Source organism: Rhinoderma darwinii, unplaced genomic scaffold (assembly GCF_050947455.1).
Source record: "Rhinoderma darwinii isolate aRhiDar2 unplaced genomic scaffold, aRhiDar2.hap1 Scaffold_960, whole genome shotgun sequence".
NCBI lineage: Eukaryota > Metazoa > Chordata > Amphibia > Anura > Rhinodermatidae > Rhinoderma > Rhinoderma darwinii.
The window spans coordinates 75433-95270 of record NW_027464535.1 but is presented as its reverse complement, the minus strand read 5'-3'; the positions used below and the strand labels follow the sequence as shown (position 1 = coordinate 95270).

The window sequence follows — 19838 nt, the reverse complement described above, 5'->3', positions numbered from 1 at the left end:
GCACCCGTGTGAGAGGAGGTCGGGGTCCTGGGGACTGCACAGGTGTGAGATGAGGTCGAGGTCCTGGGGACTGCACCCGTGTGAGATGAGGTCGGGGTCCTGGGGACTGCACCCGTGTGAGAGGAGGTCGGGGTCCTGGGGACTGCACCCGTGTGAGATGTGGTCGGGGTCCTGGGGACTGCACCCGTGTGAGATGTGGTCGGGGTCCCGGTGGGTGTCTGGTGTGGGCGGGAGCCGCGCTCCTTCATGTCCTTCCTATTACTCCCCTGTCCCCGCATAGATACGATGGGTTCTGTGGGGGGTGCGGTGGGCTGGTTCCCGCCGCCGCCTCCTTCCCTGATTTATGTTTTTATTTTTAAAATTCGATAGCTGTTTTACTCCCATCTGTTTTTGGTCAATATAAACAGGCCGGTCATTCAGGACCATCATAAATTTAAGACCAAAATCACTTCTTGAAGTTCAAAAGATTCAAGATGAAGACCATAAAATCTACTGTGAATCTCCTGTTTCCCCAGTCCCGGATGGCGGTAATCTATGTGACAGACTCCACTATCATGTCCCTATCCTCTTAGACCGTCAGAAATGATTGAGGGTGGCGGTGGTGATCAAGGGCTCCCTTTGTCATTTTCAATACCCGGTCCCTACCGTTGGGATCTCTATGGTGCCCTGGATTTTCACCAAACTGTAAGGCAATGTAGTGGCTGATATCAGGACATTGTCTGGACGATGTCCTGATCGTGGGGAGCGCAGAAAGAGACCGCTAGTGCATCAGGTTCTCTCCATCCTGTCCGACCTGCGATTCATTGTAAACCCCAAAATGTCAAGACTGACTACCTCCAAATATCAGTCCTTTTTGGGGACCATCCTTAACTCGGCCATCAGATTTGCCTCCTTCCAGAAGAAAAGATGGTGAAAGTTCAGTAGGACCAGGTGAGGGCCCTAATTCAGAAACCTGTTTTGTCCTTAAGAAAAGTCATGGCTATTCTGGGGTCCCTAACAGCTCCTGTTCCTTCAGTTCCTTGGGCTCAGAGCCACTCGAGATTTACAGTGGGGAAATTCAGTCAGCGTGGTTTCTGGAAGGACAGATCAGAATCTCAGAGTAAACCCTCCTGTCTCAGTCCTGGGGGTTAGACCGGGGGAATCTGTCAGTAGGAGTCCCCTGAAAACTCTGCAGCCCCCCAGTCATTACGACCGATGCTAGACCCTAAGGCTGGGGGATCGGTCTTTTCAGGGCTGTTGGTCAAGAGAAATGTCTGAAGGAACTGTCAGCAGTTGGAAAGGTCATTCACACAGTCCTCCGCGGTCCTTCGCGCTGTCCTTCCCGCGGTCCTCCGCGCTGTCCTCCGCGCTGTCCTCCGCGCTGTCCTCCGCGCTGTCCTCCGCGCGGTCCTTCCCGCGGTCCTTCGCGCTGTCCTTTGCGCTGTCCTTTTATTTTCAGTTGATGAGCACCCCCGTGCGGTGTGTGATATTCACAGGACCGACACTCGCTGTGTGACAACTCCTGCATGTGTGAACTGAGATCAATGGGTCCGTGTGCTGGCCGTGATTTCCATGCAGCACACGGATGTTATTCACATTCGCCTGAACGAGCCCTAAGGATGACCCATCACGCCCCACGACCGTTGCAGCTTATTATTCCTGCTCCAAGTGCAATACAATATGTGGTTTAGGTCAGTCTATTTCATTGAGCGGTGTGCCGGCCTCCTCGCCAGGCTTCTGTGCCCCGCCACCCCCAGTTTTGCTTACGCCTGATATGATGGGTCTGGACCTGGAACGGGCTAATTCCCTTCTCCGGACAGTTGATAACCCGGCGATCGTCACTATCTCGTCTTGTCTGCCCTCATTCTCACCGTTCTCTTCTGTTTCACCTTCTCCGATCTGGTGCTTCCCCTAGAAAGGTATTGTCTGAGGCCCAATTATCTTCTCCTGACTCTGAATTACTTGGTAAGGGCTCTAGCCCCCTCCCCAGCTCGGTGTAAGTACTTATTAGAGGGGTCTGTCACGCACTTCAGGTCACGGATTCTGCACCTTCCACTGACTCCATTTCTTTCCTGCAGCCTCAAGGTTCCCCGGCACTTTTTCCAGTCCATTTGGAGCTTGATGGTCTTGTTTGTCCTTAAGGAATGGAGCACCCGGACAAGAAGTCTTCTCACTCTAGCTGTTTTTTTACCCCTTTCAAGATGGGAGTTCTTTCACGTGGATTAGGTGTCCGGCTGTGCATCCTCTGTTTTCTCATTTACTGAAGGCCACTACTTCACTTCCTTCGAACATCCTCTGAATCGCCGTGTGGACTCCTTTGCTAAAACCACTTTTGCGATGCCCTCCGACCCGTTTTTCGCATCTGTTTGGGTTAACAGAGCGATCAGTGAATGGGTGCACAAACTCTGCAATCGCCTACTCTCGGGTCCTCCTCCTCCGGAGCTGGTAGATCCATCTCACCTTCTCTTCAATATGTCCAAGTATCTATTAGGCTTCCCTTGACACTGCCCATCTGGTGGCTCGGGCTTCAGCTCCTTCTGTCGATGTCCGCAGGACTACCTGACTGGACGCTTGACCTGCAGATTCAGCCTCCTAGCGCTCCCTTTTGCAGGTTCCAGTCTCTTTGGACCTAGATTGGATGAGATATCTCAGAGGCTATGGATGGCAAGAGCACCCATCTTCCTCAAAATAGGCCCTAACACTTCTCCTGTCAAAAAGGCGGGTACTCGTTTTCATTCCTTTCATTGGTTCTCCAACACCACGTACTCCTGGTCACAGCCTCACCAGGATCAGGAGGCCAAACCTTCCTTCAAGGCTCGCTTCTCCTGGCGTCCTAGACCTCAACCTGCAAATGTTGGAGCCGGCAAGGCCCCTTCCGCCTGAAGGTGCGACCCAACTTGATTCACCTCTGGGGAGGTGCAGGCTTCTGCGTTTCAACGACGTCTGGGTCACTCACATTTCGGACACCTGGGATCAGGAGTGGTATCATCTGGATACAAAATCGAATTTGCCAGTCTTCCAGAGCGTTTCTTTCAGTCCGCTGTTTGAGTACCCCTACAGGGTGGCCATTTTTTTCGACCAATCAATTCTCTGCTTTTTCAAGGGGTTATCGTTCCGGTACCCTCGAGCCAAAGGTTCCGGTGTTTCCTATGCCAACCTTTTTGTCAGCCCACAAAAAGTGCGGTTTGGCCCATCCTGGACCTCAAGTGTCTCAACGCGCATGTTTGAGTTTGTCATTTTCACATGGGATTTCTTCCACCGGTCATTGCTTCCATGGAACAGGGAGAATTTCTTTCTTCTGTGGACATTGGGAAGGCGTATCCCCATCTGTATTACTCACCAGTGCATCCTGTGCTTTGCAGTCATTACCAATTTTTTGTCCTTTCTATTCGGCCTGGCAATGGCCCCAAGAGTCTTTACGAAGATACTCTTTGTCGTGATGGCACTCGTTTGCACCAGGGGAGTGTCGATCACCTCGTACCTGGACGTTATTCTGATAAAGTCTACCTCAAGGGATGACAACGAGATGGCTCTCCAGATCACTTTGGACACTCAGTTCAGTTGGATTATCAACCGATCCAATCTTCCCTGTTTATCCCAGCAGATCGTGTTCTTGGGGGTCACCTTCAACACTCGCTCTGGGAAGGTTTTCCTTCCTCCGGAGCATCTCTTGATTCTTCAGGACAGGACTCGTTCCTTACAGTCAGCTGTGCCGACTTAACTGCGACTCTGCATGCGGGTTTTCGCACCATGGTTGCCTTAATCGAGACCATTCATTTAGCTCAGTTCCACACGCGCAATCCTCTCCTGGTGGGACCATTCCTTGTAATCGCTGGATCTAAAGTTCATCCTTCCCCCTCGCAGTCCGTCACTCGCTTCGGTGTGGATAACCTCCCCGGCCATTCCCCAGGGGTGCTCCTTCCTCCTGCTGAACTTTCTGATCCTCTCCACGTTTGCCAGTGTCGGGATGGGGGGCACTTTTCGGAGCCTCACGGCTCAGGGGCTGTGGTCCCCACAGGAAGCCTCCCTTCCCATCAACCTTCTGGAATTGAGAGCCATTTTCCTGTGCCTACTGCAATGGACATAATCGCTGGCCAGACACTCGGTGCAGGTTCAAACGGACAATGCCACGGCTGTGGCTTATCATATTCACCAGGGCGGCACTCCTAGCGTGGCGGTGATGATCGAGGCCTCAAGGATCCTGATCTGGGTGAAAGCTTACATGCCAGCTCACACGGCGGTTCACAGTCCCGGGTCAACAACTGGATCGCGGACTTTCTCAGACACGAAAATGTGGATTTCCTGGGAGTGGTCTCTTCACCATGATGTCTTAGACCAAATTTGTCTCAAGCGGGTTCATCCGGATATGGACGTGATGGCCTCCAGGTTCAAACGACAAGTCCCCTGCTTCATCTCCCGAGGCCTGCGCCGTGGACACTCTCGTGCCGCCGTAGGGTCTCTGAGTTGGCGGCTCTCTTGCCGTACTCCATTTCTGACTCTTGTCAAGACAAGGTGATTCTCATCTCTTTTGACTAAAGTTGTTTCGGCCTTCCACATGAATGAGGGTTTTATCCTACTCTGTCATCTGAGAGAATGTTCCCTCCACATCCTGGATGTTGTCCGCGCCTCCAGACTTACCTTTCTGTCACTGCTTCTTTCTGAAGGTCAGATTCCCTGTTCGTCCTCCCGAATGATGGCCACCATTGCTCAGTGGATTATAATGATTGTTCATGAGGCGTGTCTGGTTCGGGGAAAGGTTCCCACTTTTTGGGTCACGGCACACTATCTCTGCTCACTTTTGTCGGGTTCTCTCAGGTGGGCACCTTTTGCTTCTGTAGACTCCTCCCTGGGTCACAATGTTTTTGCAGGGATCTGTGAAATAGGTGACCAAGTCCGTCTTTTGTTCCCACCCCTGGGGACTGCTCTTCGCACCCCTGGGGGTCTGTTCCCCAATGTAACAAACAAGAAAACAGGATTTTTTTTAGTACTTGCTGTAAAATCCTTTCCTCGTCCAGTTCATGGGGGGACACGGCTCCCCCCCACTGTGTTTATCAAGGTTTTTTTGTTCATGGTCGTCAGTTTGAGGAATTCTCCTCCATAGTTTTGATTTACCTCTTACCTTGTATCTGCTTGCGGACAGACTGAATAGCTGTCTGTGGGCGGGGCATATCATGTGGGAGGGGCCACTTATATTCAATTTTTAGTGTCACGCCCCCTAGTGGCCATAGTCTGTGTCCCCCAACGAACTGGACGAGAAAAGGGTGTTACAGTGAGTACTCCAAAAAGCCTGTGTTTTTTCTTCATGACTAGGAGCGATGGTCTGCAGGGATTTCCTGACCCTTGTCCTGTGACTCTGAACTATAGGGAGCGTTTATTTTCGATACTTGCCCTTTGTATTATCGGCTTCATATCTGCGTTATCATTCCAGTGCTCTTGTGTTTTCTCTTGGGCTATCTGCGGTCCCCACCTTGTGCTGAGACCCCTCCCTCACTACACCAGCCACAAACACCCAGAAATCCCCCACTGAGAGGAAGTCAGAAAAATCGGGGACACAGTGAGAATTGTGACAAATGGATGTCCCCCCTTCTGAGTGCCCCTCTCTCCTACAGGCATCGGACGTATTGACTAGCGTCAACCCCCCGAATTCTCCGGACTCAAGCGGGGAGCTGTCTCCGTTTGACCTTTCCGGTGACATCGGGGATATATGCCCCGGCTCCCCCACCGATGATGGACTGGATGGGAACCAGCAGGACGGTTCAGCGGGACAGAAATGGGACAATCACACAGAGATTGCAGAGCAGGCGAAACACGTGAGTGCAGTGACCGCCCGCCACGCCGCTGTCACCAGCTGTCACTATTACTGTTAATTATTCTTTCTCCATTTGTCGAGCAGGAAGCCGAGATAGAGAACAGAATAGCAGAGCTACGTAAGGAGGGCTTTTGGACCCCGCGTCGTCTTTCCAAGTTTCCAGAACCCACTCGTCCGAAAGTCCATTGGGACTATTTGTGTGAGGAGATGCAATGGCTGTCGGCGGACTTTGGGCAAGAGCGGCGCTGGAAGAGAAACGTGGCCAGGAAGGTGAGTGACCAGGAGGGCCATTTGTAACATCATTGCTCCAGCTCTCCTGGCTGGTGGTAGACAGTCGTGGGTGGGACTGGCAGGACAACGCACTGATAACACAGGTCCCTGCCCGGCACTGTAGGCTTGGATTTGGTAGCTGGTGCCATAGAAAGTTCTCTGTGTCGTGTCAGTGTCCCTTCTGGTGATTGCTGACACACAGGGAGGGACATGCAGCGAGGATTTCGGATTACCGCCACTACGGCCTCCGCATGTTAGTCATGTGCCTGGCGACTGCTGCCGCTCCACATCCCAGGGTAATATAATGGCAGATTTTGGCTCTCTCTTGTCTACTCTTTTATAACGGTGTGTCTGCTGCAGGTTGTAAGAATGGTGGTTCGTCACCATGAGGAGTTGAAGCAGAAGGAGGAGCGGGCCCGCAGAGAAGAACAGGCCAAGCTGAGGCGCATCGCTACCTCCATTGCCAAGGAAGTGCGGCAGTTCTGGAGTAACGTGGAGAAGGTGGGGATCTGCTCATGTGCTCATCATTACTCTGCTCGTGTTCCCCGCGGTCGCTGACTAGCGTTGCCATCCCCGCCAGACCTGGTCCACGCCTTGGCTAAGCAGCCTCTGTGTTTCAGGTGGTGCAGTTTAAGCAACAGTCCCGTCTGGAGGAGAAGAGGAAGAAGGCTCTGGACCTGCAGCTGGACTTTATTGTTGGCCAGACAGAGAAATATTCCGACCTGCTCAGCCAGAGTCTAAGTGAAGCCATTCCTGTCAGCAAGACCAGCTCCTCGTGTGTTGGATCGTCTCAGGGCGGCTCCCTCAGGACCAGTCCAGCCCCGTCCATCTGCCAGAAAGGTGAGCGGAGCGAGTGGTCCCAGTTTATCTACCAAGGGACAACACAACGCACTGATAACACAGGTCCCTGCCCGGCACTGTAGGCTTGGATTTGGTAGCTGGTGCCATAGAAAGTTCTCTCTGTCGTGTCGGTGTCCGTTATGGTGATTGCTGAGACGCATTGAGAGGGACATGTCCTGTGATTGGGGGGTCTGGAGGGCTGACCAACTATTTTACTCTGTCTTAAAGCAGCGGCAGGAGATGGTGACTTTCTCCCTCGTGAAGCTGAAGATGAGGAGGACGACGATGAGGAGACCATCGAGATAGAGGAGCAGCAGGAGGGGAATGATGCTGAGGCGCATCGTCTGGAGCTGGAGCTTCTCAAACAGGAGAGCGAGCTTCCCCTGGACGAGCTGCTGCAGAACCTCCCCCCGCAGGTCCTGCAGGATGACTCTCCCAATCAGGTACGTGTGCTCCAGGTAGTACCACCATGTTCTGTCATGTGGGGAGCAGAGATTCTGTCAGTCAAACCTCTTTGAGACAACTAAAGTTGCAGTTAAAAATGGCTTTAGAGGGTTGATCTGAACGAGGCGGCCGATGTACTTACATATAGGAAGAACATCTTATCTACATCAGAGGCGGTGGAGAGGTGAAAAAGTAAGGACAGAATATCTCCACCACCATGCTGTACACTGCAGGTATCAGGTGGTTCTGGTGAAATGCGGTCTGCGATCCTCACGTGTCTTCTGTTCCTCTGGACATATACACTATATGGAGAAAAGTATTCGCCCCCTCCTCTTAATTATTAAATGCTGGTGTTTTATTAAGTCCCATTGCCACAGGTGTATAAAGTGCAGCCCCTCGCCACGCAGTTCCTCATAACTGTACCCCAGTGCACAAGGTCCATAAAGACTTGGTTGGTCGGGGGAGTTTTGGGTGGAAGAACTTGAATGGCCGCACATAGTCCTGACCTCAAACCCATCCAACACCTTTATAATGAACAAGAACGGAGATTACGAGCCCAGCGCCCTCCCCCAACATCAGTGTCTGACCTCACAAATGTTCTTCAAAAATTGTCACGGTGTGCCCCCTCTACACACTCTCTCTCCTTTCCTTCTCCTCGTGTCATGTTACTGTGTGCGCGCTCTCCCCTCTCTCCTTGTGTCCTATCACTGTGTGCGCGCTCTCCTCTCTCTCCTTGTGTCCTATCACTGTGTGCGCGCTCTCCTCTCTCGCTTCATGTCATGTCACTGTGTGCGCGCTCTCCTCGTGTCATGTCACGGTGTGCGCGCTCTCCTCGTGTCATGTCACTGTGTGCGCGCTCTCCTCTCTCTCCTCGTGTCATGTCACTGTGTGCGCGCTCTCCTCGTGTCATGTCACTGTGTGCGCGCTCTCCTCTCTCTCCTCGTGTCATGTCACTGTGTGCGCGGTCTCCTCTCTCTCCTCGTGTCATGTCACTGTGTGCGCGGTCTCCTCTCTCTCCTCGTGCCATGTCACTGTGTGCGCGCTCTCCTCGTGCCATGTCACTGTGTGCGCGCTCTCCTCTCTCGCCTCGTGTCATGTCACTGTGTGCGCGCTCTCCTCTCTTTCCTCGTGTCATGTCACTGTGTGCGCTCTCTCCTCGTGTCATGTCACTGTGTGCGCTCTCTCCTCGTGTCATGTCACTGTGTGCGCGCTCTCCTCTCTCCTCGTGTCATGTCACTGTGTGCGCTCTCTCCTCGTGTCATGTCACTGTGTGCGCAGTCTCCTCTCTCTCCTCGTGCCATGTCACTGTGTGCGCGCTCTCCTCGTGTTCCTATCACTGTGCGCGCTCTCCTCGTGTTCCTATCACTGTGTGCGCGCTCTCCTCGTGTTCCTATCACTGTGTGCGCGCTCTCCTCGTGTTCCTATCACTGTGTGCGCGTTTTCCTCGTGTTCCTATCACTGTGCGCGCTCTACTCTCTCTCTCCTCGTGTCATGTCACTGTGTGCGCAGTCTCCTCTCTCCTCGTGTTCCTATCACTGTGTGCGCGCTCTCCTCGTGTTCCTATCACTGTGTGCGTGTTTTCCTCGTGTTCCTATCACTGTGTGCGCGCTCTCCTCGTGTTCCTATCACTGTGCGCGCTCTCCTCGTGTTCCTATCACTGTGGGCGCGTTTTCATCGTGTTCCTATCACTGTGCGCGCTCTCCTCGTGTTCCTATCACTGTGTGCGCGTTTTCATCGTGTTCCTATCACTGTGCGCGCTCTACTCTCTCTCCTCGTGTCATGTCACTGTGTGCGCAGTCTCCTCTCTCCTCGTGTTCCTATCACTGTGTGCGCGCTCTCCTCTCTCTCTCTCCTCGTGTTCCTATCACTGTGTGCGCGCTCTCCTCTCTCTCTCTCCTCGTGTTCCTATCACTGTGTGCGCAGTCTCCTCTCTCCTCGTGTTCCTATCACTGTGTGCGCGCTCTCCTCTCTCTCTCTCCTCGTGTTCCTATCACTGTGTGCGCGCTCTCCTCTCTCTCTCTCCTCGTGTTCCTATCACTGTGTGTGCGCTCTCCTCTCTGTTGTAGCATCTGTCTTTCTACTCCTTTTGTGTGTTCACATTTGCCCCTGATTTACTGGAGTTCGCAGTTACTGTGCAGTGTCCCCCACTTGTACAGCACATGGCAGCAGTATCGGCTTTCATAGGATCGGTTAGGGGTGAGTGGCAGCTCCGAGACCTGTAGGCGGCCTGTTGATTGATTCATTTTCTTTTTAAGGATCCAGTTTCCAGTAATGAAGACACAGATGAGGAGGAAGAGGAGGCAGAAGAAAAGGTGGAGGAGGAAGATGATGAGTTCACAGCCAATGAGGATGAAGGTGAGCGCCAAGCAAGCTGTAAAATGGCTGCAGTCTCCCGATGTCCCAGTCATGTCAATGGAGGGGGAGCAGCCACACAATGGGCACCGCTGGTTCCCCGTGTCAGCCGTCAGACCTCACCATTAACACTACTGTGCCAGGTCTAGTTCAGGGAACACAACTTTTAATACTTTCCTTTCTGTATCTCTCCGAGCTGTGCCACGAGCTGTGCCACGAGATGTGCCTTCATGTAATGGGGTGTAATATGTGATGGAACGACTTGTTCTGTGTGTTGTAACATTGGTGTAAGTGCTGAGTGTACGTTGTCTGTGTGCAGCGGAGGATGAGGAGGACACCATTGCAGCAGAGGAGGAGATGGCGGGACGGCAGGATCATGCCAAGGAGCTCTCCCAGCTGGCTACAGAAGGTACGTGTGCCCATCAGTGTCATGGCTGAGCTCTGTATACGGGGACCCCCCGCCTACACAATTCTCCTGTCCCTACTGGTAGAGAAGCCGGTCTCTCTATGTGAGTGCCATAGACTTACATGGACAAACTGGCTCCCGGCCCATACATGAGACGCTGTGTGAATCGTCGAGTCGTCTTACAGATCACGTGACTGCGCGGGAGGCCAAACGGAGCCCATGTATTGAAAGATGGACGCTCGGTGGGGAAATAAATATCACAAGATGCCCATTACAAACGGGCAAAGAAATCAAACATTTCATGGGAGTTTTTCTGTAAATGCCTCAAAAATAGACAGAAAAGATAAATGTCGATGACGTAAAGTTTCTCTTTAGTAATAAAAACCATGAGACAACACAAGGAAAAAAGCAGAACATGACTGGAGTCCACAGCCGGCTCTTACCCTGCGCCCTGACCAAGCAGACCATTGGCTGCGAGTAAGAAGCTTTCTCATTGGCTCTCCTGCCCCCCCCCCCCCCCCGCACACTTCTGTAGCGCTGCGGCGCCTCTCAGTACAGCGTCCGGTCTCACACATAGAAGTATACATGAGACCGGACAGGCCTTATTACCACCTCTGATTATAAGGGAGACAACTGAGCAGGACAAGCGAAGGCCTTGTTACAGATAGCTGAGCAGCCGCTACTCAAGGTCAAGCAGCTGATGCAAAGCCAAGTAGGATTTCAGGCTCTGTAACGAGACACATTAACTGCTGTAAACTAAGATCGCCCCCATTATATGTAATGTTGCCCCTCTATAAATCCCTTGTAAGACCTCATCTAGAATATTGGGATTCAGTTTTGGGCTCTTACAATGAAAGATTAGAAACATCAGCTCAGAGGTGATCCTATTAACATGTATATGTGGTCAGTACAAAGAGCCGGCACACGGACTGTACAAAGGACCAGCGGACGGAAGGGTTTACAGTAAGAGCAGTCACACTATGGGCTCTACATGTGGAGGGAGGGTTTACAGTAAGAGCGGTCACACTGGACTCTACATGTGGAGGAAGGGTTTACAGTAAGAGCAGTAACACTATGGACTCTACATGTGGAGGGAGGGTTTACAGTAAGAGCAGTCACACTACGGACTCTACATGTGGAGGGAGGGTTTACAGTAAGAGCAGTAACACTACGGACTCTACATGTGGAGGAAGGGTTTACAGTAAGAGCAGTAACACTATGGACTCTACATGTGGAGGGAGGGTTTACAGTAAGAGCAGTCACACTATGGACTCTACATGTGGAGGGAGGGTTTACGGTAAGAGCAGTCACACTATGGACTCTACATGTGGAGGGAGGGAGGGTTTACAGTAAGAGCGGTCACACTATGGACTACATGTGGAGGAAGGGTTTACAGTAAGAGCAGTAACACTATGGACTCTACATGTGGAGGGAGGGTTTACAGTAAGAGCAGTCACACTACGGACTCTACATGTGGAGGGAGGGTTTACAGTAAGAGCAGTCACACTACGGACTCTACATGTGGAGAGAGGGTTTACAGTAAGAGCGGTCACACTATGGACTCTACATGTGGAGGGAGGGTTTACAGTAAGAGCAGTAACACTATGGACTCTACATGTGGAGTAAGGGTTTACAGTAAGAGCAGTAACACTATGGTCTCTACATGTGGAGGGAGGGTTTACAGTAAGAGCAGTAACACTATGGTCTCTACATGTGGAGGGAGGGTTTACAGTAAGAGCAGTCACACTATGGACTCTACATGTGGAGGGAGGGTTTACAGTAAGAGCGGTCACACTATGGACTCTACATGTGGAGGGAGGGTTTACAGTAAGAGCGGTCACACTATGGACTCTACATGTGGAGGGAGGGTTTACAGTAAGAGCAGTAACACTATGGACTCTACATGTGGAGGAAGGGTTTACAGTAAGAGCAGTAACACTATGGACTCTACATGTGGAGGGAGGGTTTACGGTAAGAGCAGTCACACTATGGACTCTACATGTGGAGGGAGGGTTTACAGTAAGAGCAGTCACACTATGGACTCTACATGTGGAGGGAGGGTTTACAGTAAGAGCAGTAACACTATGGACTCTACATGTGGAGGGAGGGTTTACAGTAAGAGCAGTCACACTACGGACTCTACATGTGGAGGGAGGGTTTACAGTAAGAGCAGTCACACTACGGACTCTACATGTGGAGGGAGGGTTTACAGTAAGAGCGGTCACACTATGGACTCTACATGTGGAGGGAGGGTTTACAGTAAGAGCAGTAACACTATGGACTCTACATGTGGAGGAAGGGTTTACAGTAAGAGCAGTAACACTATGGTCTCTACATGTGGAGGGAGGGTTTACAGTAAGAGCAGTAACACTATGGTCTCTACATGTGGAGGGAGGGTTTACAGTAAGAGCAGTCACACTATGGACTCTACATGTGGAGGGAGGGTTTACAGTAAGAGCGGTCACACTATGGACTCTACATGTGGAGGGAGGGTTTACAGTAAGAGCGGTCACACTATGGACTCTACATGTGGAGGGAGGGTTTACAGTAAGAGCAGTAACACTATGGACTCTACATGTGGAGGAAGGGTTTACAGTAAGAGCAGTAACACTATGGACTCTACATGTGGAGGGAGGGTTTACGGTAAGAGCAGTCACACTATGGACTCTACATGTGGAGGGAGGGTTTACAGTAAGAGCAGTCACACTATGGACTCTACATGTGGAGGGAGGGTTTACAGTAAGAGCAGTAACACTATGGACTCTACATGTGGAGGGAGGGTTTACAGTAAGAGCAGTCACACTACGGACTCTACATGTGGAGGAAGGGTTTACAGTAAGAGCGGTCACACTATGGACTCTACATGTGGAGGGAGGGTTTACAGTAAGAGCAGTAACACTATGGACTCTACATGTGGAGGGAGGGTTTACGGTAAGAGCAGTCACACTATGGACTCTACATGTGGAGGGAGGGTTTACGGTAAGAGCAGTAACACTATGGACTCTACATGTGGAGGGAGGGTTTACAGTAAGAGCAGTCACACTATGGACTCTACATGTGGAGGGAGGGTTTACGGTAAGAGCAGTAACACTATGGACTCTACATGTGGAGGGAGGGTTTACGGTAAGAGCAGTCACACTATGGACTCTACATGTGGAGGGAGGGTTTACGGTAAGAGCAGTAACACTATGGACTCTACATGTGGAGGGAGGGTTTACAGTAAGAGCAGTCACACTATGGACTCTACATGTGGAGGGAGGGTTTACAGTAAGAGCAGTAACACTATGGACTCTACATGTGGAGGGAGGGTTTACAGTAAGAGCAGTCACACTACGGACTCTACATGTGGAGGGAGGGTTTACAGTAAGAGCAGTAACACTATGGTCTCTACATGTGGAGGGAGGGTTTACAGTAAGAGCAGTCACACTATGGACTCTACATGTGGAGGGAGGGTTTACAGTAAGAGCAGTCACACTATGGACTCTACATGTGGAGGAAGGGTTTACAGTAAGCAGTCACACTATGGACTCTACATGTGGAGGGAGGGTTTACGGTAAGAGCAGTCACACTATGGACTCTACATGTGGAGGGAGGGTTTACAGTAAGAGCAGTCACACTATGGACTCTACATGTGGAGGAAGGGTTTACAGTAAGAGCAGTCACACTATGGTCTCTACATGTGGAGGGAGGGTTTACAGTAAGAGCAGTAACACTATGGACTCTACATGTGGAGGAAGGGTTTACAGTAAGAGCAGTAACATTATGGACTCTACATGTGGAGGGAGGGTTTACGGTAAGAGCAGTCACACTATGGACTCTACATGTGGAGGGAGGGAGGGTTTACAGTAAGAGCGGTCACACTATGGACTACATGTGGAGGGAGGGTTTACAGTAAGAGCGGTCACACTATGGACTCTACATGTGGAGGGAGGGTTTACGGTAAGAGCAGTAACACTATGGACTCTACATGTGGAGGGAGGGTTTACGGTAAGAGCAGTCACACTATGGACTCTACATGTGGAGGGAGGGTTTACGGTAAGAGCAGTCACACTATGGACTCTACATGTGGAGGGAGGGTTTACAGTAAGAGCAGTAACACTATGGACTCTACATGTGGAGGGAGGGTTTACAGTAAGAGCAGTCACACTACGGACTCTACATGTGGAGGGAGGGTTTACAGTAAGAGCGGTCACACTATGGACTCTACATGTGGAGGGAGGGTTTACAGTAAGAGCGGTCACACTATGGACTCTACATGTGGAGGGAGGGTTTACAGTAAGAGCAGTCACACTATGGACTCTACATGTGGAGGGAGGGTTTACAGTAAGAGCAGTCACACTACGGACTCTACATGTGGAGGGAGGGTTTACAGTAAGAGCGGTCACACTATGGACTCTACATGTGGAGGGAGGGTTTACAGTAAGAGCAGTAACACTATGGACTCTACATGTGGAGGAAGGGTTTACAGTAAGAGCAGTAACACTATGGTCTCTACATGTGGAGGGAGGGTTTACAGTAAGAGCAGTAACACTATGGTCTCTACATGTGGAGGGAGGGTTTACAGTAAGAGCGGTCACAGTATGGACTCTACATGTGGAGGGAGGGTTTACAGTAAGAGCGGTCACACTATGGACTCTACATGTGGAGGGAGGGTTTACAGTAAGAGCAGTAACACTATGGACTCTACATGTGGAGGAAGGGTTTACAGTAAGAGCAGTAACACTATGGACTCTACATGTGGAGGGAGGGTTTACGGTAAGAGCAGTCACACTATGGACTCTACATGTGGAGGGAGGGTTTACAGTAAGAGCAGTCACACTATGGACTCTACATGTGGAGGGAGGGTTTACAGTAAGAGCAGTAACACTATGGACTCTACATGTGGAGGGAGGGTTTACAGTAAGAGCAGTCACACTACGGACTCTACATGTGGAGGAAGGGTTTACAGTAAGAGCGGTCACACTATGGACTCTACATGTGGAGGGAGGGTTTACAGTAAGAGCAGTAACACTATGGACTCTACATGTGGAGGGAGGGTTTACGGTAAGAGCAGTAACACTATGGACTCTACATGTGGAGGGAGGGTTTACAGTAAGAGCAGTCACACTATGGACTCTACATGTGGAGGGAGGGTTTACAGTAAGAGCAGTAACACTATGGACTCTACATGTGGAGGGAGGGTTTACGGTAAGAGCAGTCACACTATGGACTCTACATGTGGAGGGAGGGTTTACGGTAAGAGCAGTAACACTATGGACTCTACATGTGGAGGGAGGGTTTACAGTAAGAGCAGTCACACTATGGACTCTACATGTGGAGGGAGGGTTTACAGTAAGAGCAGTAACACTATGGACTCTACATGTGGAGGGAGGGTTTACAGTAAGAGCAGTCACACTACGGACTCTACATGTGGAGGGAGGGTTTACAGTAAGAGCAGTAACACTATGGTCTCTACATGTGGAGGGAGGGTTTACAGTAAGAGCAGTCACACTATGGACTCTACATGTGGAGGGAGGGTTTACAGTAAGAGCAGTCACACTACGGACTCTACATGTGGAGGAAGGGTTTACAGTAAGAGCAGTAACACTATGGACTCTACATGTGGAGGGAGGGTTTACAGTAAGAGCGGTCACACTATGGACTCTACATGTGGAGGAAGGGTTTACAGTAAGCAGTCACACTATGGACTCTACATGTGGAGGGAGGGTTTACAGTAAGAGCAGTCACACTATGGACTCTACATGTGGAGGGAGGGTTTACAGTAAGAGCGGTCACACTATGGACTCTACATGTGGAGGGAGGGTTTACGGTAAGAGCAGTCACACTATGGACTCTACATGTGGAGGGAGGGTTTACAGTAAGAGCAGTCACACTATGGACTCTACATGTGGAGGAAGGGTTTACAGTAAGAGCAGTCACACTATGGTCTCTACATGTGGAGGGAGGGTTTACAGTAAGAGCAGTAACACTATGGACTCTACATGTGGAGGGAGGGTTTACAGTAAGAGCGGTCACACTGGACTCTACATGTGGAGGAAGGGTTTACAGTAAGAGCAGTCACACTATGGACTCTACATGTGGAGGAAGGGTTTACAGTAAGAGCAGTCACACTATGGTCTCTACATGTGGAGGGAGGGTTTACAGTAAGAGCAGTCACACTATGGTCTCTACATGTGGAGGAAGGGTTTACAGTAAGAGCAGTAACATTATGGTCTCTACATGTGGAGGGAGGGTTTACAGTAAGAGCAGTAACACTATGGACTCTACATGTGGAGGGAGGGTTTACGGTAAGAGCGGTCACACTACGGACTCTTGGACCACAATGTAAGGACAGATACTATAACCTTAATATAAGTTGCCGGTGTAATGACTGGGTTTATAAATATTACAGCTGTTCATGACGTATTATTGGCCTGAGAAGAGCTGAACAAGATGGAGACCTCTTTTATATTTCTTTTTATCTATTCAATCTAAGTAACTATGTAATTTCTACAGGGGAGATGTCCTTAGATGAACTACTACTGAAATACTCTGTGCTGCCATCAGAGCAGGAGAATGCTAGTCAGAGCGAGCATGAGAGTGCGGGGACTCAGGAGGACTATGGTGAGCGGCTCCGTGCCGGACGTGGAGGGACCGCCGTGTGAGAAGACGGGGTGTCTGAGGAGGGTTTATCTTGTCATCTCTTACTTTTAGACTCTTCGGGTTGTGACTCCTCTGACTGTGAATCTGACGGAGTGGAGTTTCTTGTCAAACTGGATGAGGATGACCCTGGAAGTGACCGCCTGCAGCACGAGCCTCCCGAAACCAAGAAAGAGATCACAGATATCGCAGCGACGGCCGAATCTCTGCAACCAAAGGGATATACGCTGGCGACCACTCAGGTATCGCTCCGGGGAATGTGGGATCATTATACTGCTGAGCCAGCCCGTGTGTTCCTCCGTCCTGGAGGGGGCAGTGCTGCAGCTTCATTCATTCTGAACCTCTGGCGCTCCTCATGTGCCCTGCCGTCCGTCATCATTGTGACCTGTATTTACCGTTTCTTCTTCGGCCTCCGTTGTCATTGTGACCTGTATTTACCGTTTCTTCTTCGGCCTCCGTTGTCATTGTGACCTGTATTTGCCTTTTCTTCCAGGTGAAGACGGCGGTTCCATTTCTGCTGCGCGGGGACCTCCGGGAGTACCAGCATATCGGCCTGGAGTGGCTGGTGACCATGTATGAGAAGAAGCTGAATGGGATTCTGGCCGATGAGATGGGACTTGGGAAAACCATTCAGACCATCTCCCTCCTGGCTCACCTGGCCTGTGAACGCGGTGGGTGTCCTGGGGCATCGCTGGGGTCTTGCAGTTTGTTTCCCAGCACCCCGCACATCTCTTTATTGTGTTTTATAGGTAATTGGGGTCCTCATCTGATTATCGTTCCCACCAGCGTCATTTTGAACTGGGAAATGGAGCTGAAACGTTGGTGTCCCAGTTTTAAAATACTGACATATTACGGCTCCCAGAAAGAACGAAAACTTAAAAGACAGGTGGGTGCCTGGTTTGGGGCCGCGCTGCGCGTAGTCGGTCAGCCGCGCTGCGCGTAGTCGGTCAGCCGCGCTGCGCGTAGTCGGTCAGCCGCGCTTACAGCCTGGTTTACATTTCTAGGGGTGGACCAAAGCCAACGCTTTCCATGTGTGCATCACCTCCTACAAGCTCGTTCTTCAAGATCACCAGGCCTTCCGCAGGAAGAACTGGAAGTATCTGATCCTGGATGAGGCTCAAAACATCAAGAACTTTAAGTCTCAGCGCTGGCAGAGTCTCCTGAACTTCAACAGGTGAGATGTGTGTGAACGCGGTGCAAGGTAAGAGTCGCTCCTGACTCTTTATTCTAAGATCTCTGTTCTCCCCAGTCAGAGGCGGCTGCTGCTCACCGGGACCCCCCTGCAGAACTCCCTGATGGAGCTGTGGTCGCTCATGCATTTCCTGATGCCGCACGTCTTCCAGTCTCACCGAGAGTTTAAGGAATGGTTCTCGAATCCCTTGACCGGCATGATTGAGGGCAGTCAGGAGTACAACGAGGGTCTGGTGCGCAGACTTCACAAGGTTTGGGAGCCCGCAGGAGCTGACGTTTGCTCTTCTCGGGATGTGACCTTGTGTGCTGAGCTCCCCATGTTCTCCACAGGTGTTAAGGCCGTTCCTCCTGCGCAGGATTAAGGTGGATGTGGAAAAGCAGATGCCCAAAAAATACGAGCACGTCATCTACTGCCGACTGTCCATGCGTCAGCGCTTTCTGTATGATGACTTCATGTCACAGGCCGCGTAAGTAATCGAGCGGATCCTTAACCTGTCCCCTCACCTGGAGGAATTACTAATGTTCTCTTCCATGTGTCCCCTTCATCAGTAATGGATTGTTCCTGCGTTTTTGATTGTAGGACACGGGAGACTCTGGCGAGCGGCCACTTCATGAGTGTGATTAACATTCTCATGCAGCTCCGCAAGGTCTGTAATCACCCCAATCTATTTGACCCTCGTCCCATCCACTCGCCCTTCATCACCAGAGGCATCTGCTACACGGTCCCTTCCTTGGTACTTCATGCTCTGCAGCGCCCCCCACTCGAGGCAGGTACAGGGCCTAGGGGACGGGGACTGATGTGGTATCAATTGTGGCAGATTTGTGGGGGCTACAACGGCCTCTCTCCCTCTGTATCCTCAGAATCTGGACATGTCTATGTTTGACCTCATTAACATGGAGGGGCGAGTCAGTCGGTACGAGCGGGATGTTTTCCTGCCCCAGTACAAGCAGTCGCGCTCCCTGATCCAAGAGATTGTGGAGTCCCCAGAGCCGCCTCCTAGACCTCGGCCGCTCAAGATGAAGGTGAACAGGTGTGTGGAGCTCACCTGTGTAATGTTCCTCATGTATTTCCCCTCCTCTGTGGTCTGCTGACATGTTTCTCTCCCCTCCTCTGTGGTCTGCTGACAGGTTTCTCTCCCCTCCTCTGTGGTCTGCTGACAAGTTTCTCTCCCCTCCTCTGTGGTCTGCTGACATGTTTCTCTCCCCTCTTCTGTGGTCTGCTGACATGTTTCTCTCCCCTCCTCTGTGGTCTGCTGACATGTTTCTCTCCCCTCCTCTGTGGTCTGCTGACAGGTTTCTCTCCCCTCCTCTGTGGTCTGCTGACAGGTTTCTCTCCCCTCTGTGGTCTGCTGACAGGTTTCTCTCCCCTCCTCTGTGGTCTGCTGACATGTTTCTCTCCCCTCCTCTGTGGTCTGCTGACATGTTTCTCTCCCCTCTTCTATGGTCTGCTGACATGTTTCTCTCCCCTCCTCTGTGGTCTGCTGACATGTTCCTCTCCCCTCTTCTGTGGTCTGCTGACCTGTTTCTCTCCCCACCTCTGTGGTCTGCTGACATGTTTCTCTCCCCTCCTCTGTGGTCTGCTGACAGGTTTCTTTCCCCTCCTCTGTGGTCTGCTGACAGGTTTCTCTCCCCTCCTCTGTGGTCTGCTGACATGTTCCTCTCCCCTCTTCTGTGGTCTGCTGACCTGTTTCTCTCCCCACCTCTGTGGTCTGCTGACATGTTTCTCTCCCCTCCTCTGTGGTCTGCTGACAGGTTTCTTTCCCCTCCTCTGTGGTCTGCTGACAGGTTTCTCTCCCCTCCTCTGTGGTCTGCTGACATGTTTCTCTCCCCTCTTCTATGGTCTGCTGACATGTTTCTCTCCCCTCTTCTGTGGTCTGCTGACATGTTTCTCTCCCCTCTTCTGTGGTC

General features: G+C 51.3%; 1 protein-coding gene across 4 annotated transcripts in view; it reads left to right on the top strand.

Moving 5' to 3' along the window:
- Positions 1–19838, top strand: part of SRCAP (Snf2 related CREBBP activator protein) — a 38545-nt gene that overhangs the window by 7773 nt on the left and 10934 nt on the right. For 2 of the 4 annotated variants that reach the window (XM_075849556.1, XM_075849555.1), the window contains exons 2-17: positions 5589–5789; positions 5873–6058; positions 6419–6559; positions 6679–6898; positions 7127–7341; positions 9598–9697; positions 10014–10103; positions 16596–16703; positions 16794–16981; positions 17233–17410; positions 17489–17625; positions 17744–17913; positions 17989–18181; positions 18261–18397; positions 18511–18697; positions 18792–18961. In XM_075849556.1, the coding sequence (XP_075705671.1) occupies positions 5589–5789; positions 5873–6058; positions 6419–6559; positions 6679–6898; positions 7127–7341; positions 9598–9697; positions 10014–10103; positions 16596–16703; positions 16794–16981; positions 17233–17410; positions 17489–17625; positions 17744–17913; positions 17989–18181; positions 18261–18397; positions 18511–18697; positions 18792–18961 (2621 nt within the window). The remainder of the gene's footprint in view (positions 1–5588; positions 5790–5872; positions 6059–6418; positions 6560–6678; positions 6899–7126; positions 7342–9597; positions 9698–10013; positions 10104–16595; positions 16704–16793; positions 16982–17232; positions 17411–17488; positions 17626–17743; positions 17914–17988; positions 18182–18260; positions 18398–18510; positions 18698–18791; positions 18962–19838) is intronic. The other 2 variants (XM_075849557.1, XM_075849558.1) reach the window with 2 other exon arrangements.